Source organism: Plasmodium brasilianum, chromosome 12 (genome assembly GCF_023973825.1).
Source record: "Plasmodium brasilianum strain Bolivian I chromosome 12, whole genome shotgun sequence".
Taxonomy (NCBI): domain Eukaryota; phylum Apicomplexa; class Aconoidasida; order Haemosporida; family Plasmodiidae; genus Plasmodium; species Plasmodium brasilianum.
The window spans coordinates 1,759,755-1,769,675 of NC_090125.1; the positions used below are offsets into that span (position 1 = coordinate 1,759,755).

At 26.8% G+C, this 9,921-nt stretch overlaps 2 protein-coding genes across 2 annotated transcripts; one reads left to right on the top strand and one right to left on the bottom strand.

The window, feature by feature from the left end:
• Window positions 1–2,341: 2,341 nt before the first annotated feature.
• On the bottom strand, window positions 2,342–4,742 carry MKS88_004354 (nucleoside-diphosphatase; the record flags this gene model as incomplete). Its single annotated transcript, XM_067217524.1, has 4 exons — window positions 2,342–2,455; window positions 2,624–2,699; window positions 3,003–3,160; window positions 3,405–4,742. 4 exons carry the CDS (start codon window positions 4,740–4,742, stop codon window positions 2,342–2,344), a joined length of 1,686 nt encoding a protein of 561 aa, XP_067071943.1.
• A 4,300-nt stretch (window positions 4,743–9,042) lies between these two features.
• MKS88_004355 (uncharacterized protein) lies at window positions 9,043–9,921 on the top strand (the record flags this gene model as incomplete). Its single annotated transcript, XM_067217525.1, has 1 exon — window positions 9,043–9,921. The coding sequence occupies one exon, from the start codon at window positions 9,043–9,045 to the stop codon at window positions 9,919–9,921; it is 879 nt and encodes a 292-aa protein (XP_067071944.1).

The window sequence follows — 9,921 nt, forward strand, 5'->3', positions numbered from 1 at the left end:
TTTTATATTTTTACAAAATAATTTTTGATATATTTTTTGTTAAATAGAAATGAAAAAGATTTGGAAGGGGGGGGGACCGTTATCATATTAATATGGTTCTGTTAAATATTAAGGCGCAAACTTTCTTTTTTTTGCCATGTTAAAAATTAATATAATACCATATAATAAAGTAAAATATAAAATACATAGTTTTTAAGAGTAAGGCCTTTTTATACTGCTACGTACAATGAGTCAAAATTAGATATAAATAAATTAATCCGTATATTGCATATATATATATATATATATATATATATACTTACATACTTATGAATTACAATTATACAAATTTTTCCTTTTATGAACTGAATATAACGAATGCATTTTAATTGATTAAACTAAATAAAACTTCCTTTAATTTTTATATAACAAATTAAGGTAAAAAAGGGCACTTGAGCTTTTTTAACGGTGTTTAGATATATGTACATATATATGAGCTTATGTACGTATCTTTGTATATATGTTTATGTATATACATATGTACGTGCTTAAATGGCAAAAAAGAGGTAATAAGAAATGCGTAAGTTCCACGCAGTGAAAACCAGTGTTGCGTACAGTTTTGAAAAAGACGACTAAAACAGTACTTCAAAGTATATGCCAACATTTACATACATAAATGTATATAAATGTATATATGTATATATGCGCTTATGTATGTATATGTGCATTTATTAATGTATATATGTGTATATGCATTTATTAATGTATATATATATACATAAGCGCATATATACATATATACATTTGTACGTATAAGAGTACAAAAGCACGATTGACCATTTGGATTTACGTTCTTTTGGTCTGTAAAGTAAAAACATATTACTACATAAATGTAAAATATGCACGCTTTATTTTATCAAAAGAAAAACATGAAAACGCGACCTCGAATATGCGTTAACTGCTGTATAATGACCTTTTTACAGTATAAATAAATGAGGTAAAAGGTTTTGATAATTTAAATATGTTAAGTTCATGCAATGAAAACAATGTGAAGAGAGCTCCGAAAGAAAATTTCGTTCTACGAGCACGCAATCTTCGTAAACGTACTTTTTGAAAAAATGTTTTAAAAAATATAGCCTTTTTCTTTTTTTTTTTTATTTCTTTTTTCATTTCCATTTATTTTTCTTTTCCTTTTTCTTTTCTTTTCTTTTCCATTCTGATCCTTTCCTTTCTCTTTTTTTATCTTATATAAAAGGCATAGTATACCGAAAATTTATGATCCAAATAAATGCTAGGAAATTCTTTGAATACCCGCACTCCCAACTTTGCAAATTTATTTTTAAAAACATTAAGGAGTATTACTTTTTAAAATGTATATTTATGTGTAAAGAAGGCAGAGAGATACAAATTTACTTTCTGTTATATAAAATTTAATTGTAAGTTTCATTGAAAAAAAAAAAAAATATGTATACAATGAAATAAAACATGAATTGCAAAATAAGAAGTGGTAATATGATAAAATGGGAAAATGAAAATGTTCTTGCGTCAAACGGGAAAGAGATGGAAACAAAATTTAATTCGTTTTATATTAAAAAAAAAAAAAAAAAAAAGAAAACGAAAATGAAAATGAAAGAAAATAAAAGAAAACCATACAAAAAAAAAATTGAAAAAAATGGAATAAAAAAAAAGATAAGTTATATGCTGGAACAAAATTAAGATTAAAACGAATAAATTTCTATTTGTGTGATAACATTGCTTTTTCTTCTTTTTCACTTTCTCATAAAGTTCCACAAACAAGTATTTGTCTGGGTATACGCAGTTCCGCTTGCGCATTTTTATATTCTTGTAAAAGCATATTCCTTAATGGCAAAGCATGGTGAACATTTTCTTCCATTATTTATAAGTGTATACTTACTCATAGTTGCATCTTGTGTGAAAATGTGTATACCCTTTTTATCATTTTTTAAAGTGTGTCACAGTAATTAGCGTTCGATAAATTTAAAAAAGAAAAAAAATGAGAACATCTTGCTTTTATGAAATGAAAAAATAGGCATGTTCAATTGGTTTTTCTTGTTTTGCTTTTTTCGTTTTTTTCTTGTTTTGCTTTTTTCGTTTTTTTCTTGTTTTGCTTTTTTCGTTTTTTTCTTGTTTTATTTTTGTTTTTTTCTTGTTTTATTTTTGTTTTTTTCTTGTTTTATTTTTGCATTTTTCCTCTTTTTTTCTAGTCTATTTTTATTTTTATGTTTTTTGCTCTTATTATAATTATAACAAACACAACGAGAAAAGCAATAATGGGGAAAGAGGAGGAGTGCAAAAAGTACCACTTTTTGTATAAGTCAGAGATTTGCACACTTTTACAAAATTAAAGTTCATCGTAGGAATAATTTTTTTTGCTATGTTTTTCAATTAAATGTAGATATGGAGGAAGTTCCATTAATAAAACGGCGACTGTCCAAGTTATGTTTATATGGTTTATCTAAGGAGTTACAGGGAAAAAAAAAAAAAAAATTTATATATAGCTTGCGGAAAAGAAGTGAACAGTAGTAGGGATACATGTACATTTGTATATACATATATGTAAGTATTTATTTGGTTAATTTCTTTTTTTCTCTTTTTTGTTTTTTTTTTTTTTGTCAATATTTACGTAATTTGTAGAGTAGAACGATATGGGTTCGTCTATTTTAAGTGTATACCGCATAAACTCGTGTAAATATATGAGCCTATATATATGGGGGAATAAAAACGTTGTCACGTAAATTTTGCAAGCTTATGGAGCTGCGTATATATACTATGAATGTGTTTACACACTGAATATATATGCTCATATGTAATGGAACTACATATGCTTAAAGAACAATTTTAAAATTCACATATGAATAACCTCATCGCAATTCATACGGATCGAAATAACATTAATACAAAAAGCACAGAAACGGTTACCACGGAACGAGTGTGAGAAAGTGGGGTAAACGTATTTAAAAGACTAACATAGTTATCGTTACACTTTTTTTTTTTTTTTTTACCCAAAACAGGACGTTTGCGCTTTTTCAATGTTTGACTCAGGCCTAACAACTTTTCTAATTTCATCTATCGTGAGGGGACAAACTTGTTCTGCCTTTTGCATATACATGTCTGTGTTCAACAGCATGGGGTTGTAGCTCTCCGAGATGTTCAGTATATCCTGAATGTGTGTTAAGAAAAAATTAAGAAATTATGTATGGGAAAAAAAAAAAAAGAGCTAGCTAGCTATTTTATCCTTAGCAAAAAGGTAATTAACAAGTAAACGGCGACGTTTAGCAATTTGATGTCCTGTTCTTTTGCTTTTTATTGCTCCTTTTTGCTACTTTATTTTATTTTTATTTATTTATTTATTTTTTCTTTTTCTTCTTCATTCTCTTTTTGCTGTTTTCCGTTCCGGCGCTTACAATTGCGAAGTGGTGGAAATTTTCAATTCCGTAAAGTTTTATAAATTTCTTCATTTTAAAGGGAAGACTGTCTATTTGTGAATGGTCCAGGATGTCCCTTATTTGTGTTTTACATAAATTGTATTGCCCCGTTCCCACGCCAACATATTCATCTTCACCTAACTGTGTATTACCATGATACTCCTTTAATTCTTCTTCTATTGATGTTTTATATAAATTATTAATATGAAATTTAAAGTCTTTAGGGAAACAAGCAAGTGGAATAAATTTATTTGTTTTATCTTCTTTTTTATAATGCTTATGTACAACATAATGTAGATAAGTTTTCATTGCGTTTTGTCTTCCTAATACTAAGTAGCTTTTACAGTATAAATATATATAACTATTAAAAAAACGAATTTTCACAATATTTCGATTTTTATAATTTTCTTCTATAAAACTTTCTTTATTCTTATTTTCTTTACGCTGATAATTAAATACATTTAATATATCATCACTCATATTAGATAAAGGAATTTTTACAATAATTTGTGCAGTGGCTCCACCTAATTCTAAAACTCCGATTGTGTCTTCCTGATCGTTGGAAAATTTTCTAATGGAAGGGGACTCATCAACACTTTTAGTTATCCTATCATCAAGAGTTTTTCCTTTGTCTGTTTCTACCATTTCAATACCATCACTTGTGCTATTCTTATCGTTCTCCTTCTTATTTGTAAAAAACACAGGACTAGGTGATAGCTTTTCTAGAAGCGCGTAGATAGATACAAAAGATAATATAGCTTCTTCCTTTCCACTTAAAACTTTTATTAACAAGTCATCAATTAATAAAAATTCATTAAAATAGGTATAAAAATAAGATTTGATAAAACTAATATATTCTTCTGATTTTTGTATACTAAGTAACCTAAATCCTCCTGATGCTCTAATAATTATTACTGTCATACATCTTTCTGACTCCATAACATTTCCATAAATAAAATTTTTTATATTTTTAAAATAATCATAAAAAGATTCTTTGTCATTATTTGTAAAGTAATTATTTAATAAGTACACTAATCCAGGAGTAGTTCTGTAACTCACTGAAGGAATATATATTTTTATATCTTTATTATTATTCAAAATTTCGTAATTATAAATATGAACCCTTGTACCTGTTGAACCTGCATCAATAACTACCGATTTTTGTATATAATTATTTTCTAAATTTTCCTGTTCATTATTTTCTAAGTTGTTATTAATTTTTTCACCATTTATTCTTATATTTAGATATATTAGAATTGCATAGAACAAAATTATAAGTCTAAAAGGTTCTTTTTTTATGGCTCTCTCATTTTTCATTTTCATAGACACACACTTTCCTTGCCGTAAAATCAGATGGGGAAGGAGCAGCTGAAAACTGATACTCAACTTTAAGCGGCGAGATAGCTACTGAGGTCCGTTACTAGCAAGAAGTGGTAAGAACTCAGATTAGTTTCTATTTCAAATAAAATGCGCAAAAAATATGCTGCTGCAATTTGGTTTCTCCCCCGATGGTTTATATTTTTTCTATATAATGCTAAAATAATTGTCGTTAGTAATTTATAAAATTCTGTTTTATGCAGAGTTTATATTTTAAAGAGAAGCCCATCTAGCCTCATAACATACATTTCCGAATATGCACATGAATATGCACATGTACGTATATGCATATCTATGTACGCACGTATTTTGTCTTCGGTGGACGAAATGGATATCGCAGTCTTGTTTTCGAATTCTGTACTCTTTATTCCCTTCTATTCAGTTAATAAATAAAACTCACAATTTTATCTCTTTGCCATTCACGCTAAAAAAAAAATAAACTTTTCTAGCTTTTTCATTTGCCTTTGCTTCTTTTTGTTATATTTCGAGCAGGAAAAATACAAAAAGGGCTATTGTTTTTTAGCGTTACGCCAAATTATGGCATATGAGAGTTTGGCAAAAACAAAAATGTTTTACAGTGAAAGGATACGCATATATGTACGTGTACACATGTGTTTTTGTTTTTGTTTTTGTTTTTGCTTTTGCTTTTGTTTGCACTTGGGCGGAATTTTAGAGTTTGCTAATTTAATCATTCGGCTGTTGGATATGATTAGCTATTTAGCTACTGGATATATGGAAAAAAAAAGAAAAAAGAAAAAGCTACAGATAAAGTTAAAGCCAAGATGATGATGTAGCAATAGGGTATTATTTAGTATGTAAAATATACCCTTGTGTGTTTTGACATTTTGAAAAAAGAAAATTAAAAAAGGAGAAACAATTGACAGAAGAAGAAAAATCAGGACAAAAAGTTATGTTGAACATTATGTGTTAAAAAATTTTGAAGTGCACTTGAAGAGAAAAAAAAATAAATAAATAAAAAAAGGCTCTTCTTTACAGTTGCCATGTAATAATATATACATACTTCCATACACAAGCACATTTATATGTGCATACTTCAAAAATATTATGAACGAACAGATATATATATTGCATATACATTAAACAGCAAGGAGAACACAAATAGTTCTAGTTAAATGCAATGGTAATAAGGAATATTTATGTATTAAAAAAAATTTTTTTTTTTAAATTGATACGCCTACTAATGCAAGTAATATTGAAGCTTGTTTTACTGCTAATAATAAAGTACAAGGTACATGATTTGTGCCAAATTGCACATAATATGCTGTAATCATTGCGCCTACTGTACATACTTGTGTATATATGTATGGGTGTTTAGCCATCCGAGCGTTATAGCGAATATATGTTTAGATTGCAAAATATGCTATATATTATTTGCTTGTATGGAAAAATGCTACAATGGAAAAGAATGCATTAATTCGGAAAGACACACAACTTATATGAAATATTAATTTTTTTGTAAGAGGATTTTCACTATTTAGTATATCTGAAAGGCATATTTAAAGTTTCTCACAACACATTAATTGCGGTCATACCTTTTTCCCTTTTTTATTGAATGGTGTTCCTTTGGCACATGAACAAGTAATGCGATTATATTTATAATTCAAGTTTTAACGTTATTCATGTAATTTAAATTTCTGAGTTGCTGCTATTTTTTTTTCTCTTTTTTTTTTTTTTAATATTATCCTTCGATTACATATAATAATGTGTGGGAACAGATAAAACCGAATTTACTATTTTAAAATAAATACCTTTATGTAATAGTATGTTAATATATATATGTATACATATAAATTTTTTCCTTTCATTACTAAAAATGGCTAATTTATTGGCACAGGTGACGCATAACATAAGCTAGTTATTTTATCACTCCATATATGCCTAACATATTACTACCTAGTGTATATATATATATATATATATATATATATATATATATATATATATATATATACTTCTATGCTTTAATGGAAGTAAAATTGATGCGTTTTTCCAAACAACCATAGGACACCGAGCCTATATAACAACTCTTTCGTTAAATAGCACCGAGCCTATATAACAACTCTTTCGTTAAATGCATCTCATTTATTTTTCTTTTTTTAAATCGATAAGAACGGCTTATGTTACTGTTATTATTATAATCATACTATGCTATAGCATGTTACATTATGTATTATATTTTATTCACAAAAAATGAAAAAAAAAAAATTTGTTAGTAGCAAACATTTACACTATAATATACTAATATAAATGATAAAAAAAGCAATAAATAATATAAATAAATTAAATTATGAAAAAAATAAAAACAAAGGGGACCCTTTTTAAAAAGTATATATCAATCTCATGCCACATGTATTATCTACGTTTATCATAACAGATATCAGTGAATCTATAGTTTGTCGAGTGGTACCATGGCGTCCGAAAATTTCTTAACAAGTAAAACTTCACTTAGAATGTTTAGTTCAACTATTTCGCCTAGTTCAACTATTTCGATTAGTTCAACTATTTCGCCTAGTTCAACTATTTCGCCTAGTTCAACTATTTCGCCTAGTTCAACTATTTCGCCTAGTTCAACTATTTCGCCTAGTTCAACTATTTCGCCTAGTTCAACTATTTCGCCTAGTTCAACTACTTCGCCTAGTTCAACTATTTCGGTTAGTTCATTAGTTAAACTAGTTCAACATGGTTTTGTTTTCATTTTCTCAGTTTTTTCAACTTCTTCCTTCTTCGTACTTCTTTATTTTAAAAAATAATCAACAGAAAATTTAAAATTTTCTACTTTAAAGCACTGGCACATTATATAGATATATTATAAATTGTACGAGAATAATACGAACATAAATTTTTTATACCTTATTATAATGCAAATACTTTATCAGTACGTTCATTTTGGCCTATATACTGACAGAATTTTTTTTTGTTTGGACGGCTCGCTAATTATATTTACTGCCTTGCACTATGTTAATGTAAAATAATGTAAAGCAAGTTTTTATTTTATGCGTATTCATCTGCTATGTATATATTTATATAAATATATGTACGAATATAGTAATATGTCATTATATATGTTTGTTCTGCTTCAAAATAAAATGTAAACCATAAACCTATAAAAAATTTTCTTTCACCTCATTTTAATATATACCACTTCTATATATACATATATATATATGTATATGTATACGTATACATGTACGTATACAATTATACTTATAAACATTTAAATATAATATTTACGTACATGTATATATATATAGCAGTACGGATTATATTACGCAAAAATAAATTTAAAATAAAAGAAATTAAATTTTTGTTTTTCTGCTATTTTTTTATAATTTGTTATGAATTAAGAAAATTTAAACTTTAATAAAAAAAGAAATTTTTTTTTAGATTTTAATTAATTTATACATTAAATAAATATTTTACATATATATGTTATATAATGGTATATATATATATACGTAAATATATATATAGTTATATATGCATACTTATAATTTATATTATATGCGAATACGCAATATATATATTTACGATTCGTGTTTTTACGTTAATATTTTTAATTTTTTTTTTAGCTTTGAAAACCTTGTAGTTTTGTCAGTAAAAAAAAAATAAATTAGTTGAGAAATATTACTTTTTTTTTTTTCTTTTTTTATTTTGTATTATTAGATTAGAAGACTATTAGTCCATTCTAATCTAACAAATATTTTAGTGCAAGTTTTCCGTTTTATTCTTAATTGTACTTATACATATACGTCTGTATTATAAATTTTCCTGCCGAGTATTTTTTGTAATATTGTTAATTTAGTTATTACTGCTTAGCTGTATAATAGGCGGTATAATAATAGCCACTGTAAAAAAAGTACTCATTTATTTAACTGTAGATCATTAGAAAGGTACGATTTCTCGAATGAGGGGGGTATTTTCGCGTTTATAAATACGTACATGCAATTATACATACATATACATACATAAACATACATATACATACATAAACATACATATACATACATAAACATACATATACATACATAAACATACATATACATACATAAACATACATATACATACATAAACATACATATATATACATAGCCACATACTTACATACCAACATACATACATATATATATACACATACTACGATTGCTGATACTGGATCGTACTTCTAATAGCTAAGTGCAAATCTCCTTGTGTGTGCGTTTTAAGGATATATACAAGAAATATGGTTAGAGTAAACAGTTTGTTGATATATTCTTTAGTCCTAATCCTAAATGGACTAAGTGAAAAATTAAAGGTTATGTTTACCGTATCAGGAAATATTATATTAAATGATGAATGGATAAGTAATGATTGGAAGTCTAACTGGAAAAATGATTATATGCTTAACGAGTCAATAAATAATATTTTAAGGCATGCACCAACACAAAATAGAGCAATAATTAATGAGCACATTAAAGAGTTATTAAGTGGAAAATACAATGCTGCAAATCCTAGAAAAATAATACATACAATATCTAACCTAGTTAAAAATGGAATGACAAAAAGTTTATGTGATCATAATAAATCATTTATTATTTTTAAATTACCACATATAATATTTAATTCGGATTTATTTCATGATGTTAAATTGGATACAATTAATGGATTAATTAATAATATAACAAAACATTTAGATGGATGTCAGTATAATGAAGAAGCAAATAATATTTCATTTATAACTAATGGATGTCAATCAGAATCAGATAGAAATATTATTTTTGATAAAAACCAACAAGAAGCTTTTAGTAAAGATACTTCGAAATTATCTCCCAGTAATAATTTTTTTAGCACCCTCTTACAATGTTCTGTTGACAACATAGGGTCAGGTGAGAAAACGATGATATGTGTTCAAGAGCATTTAGCCAAACGAAATTTAAAAATGTCAGACACTTGTGTAGCATGTTTTAGACAGTCAGTAGATTGTGGACGATCAAACTGTTGGATGCCTTGCTTATTTGGTAGTCCTTGTAGTGAGAAGTGCTATAACTGTGCTACAACAAATTGTAACAAGGAGTTGATTCGTTGTAGTGGTTTGGATGACCTTCCCGGCGCATGTTCATGA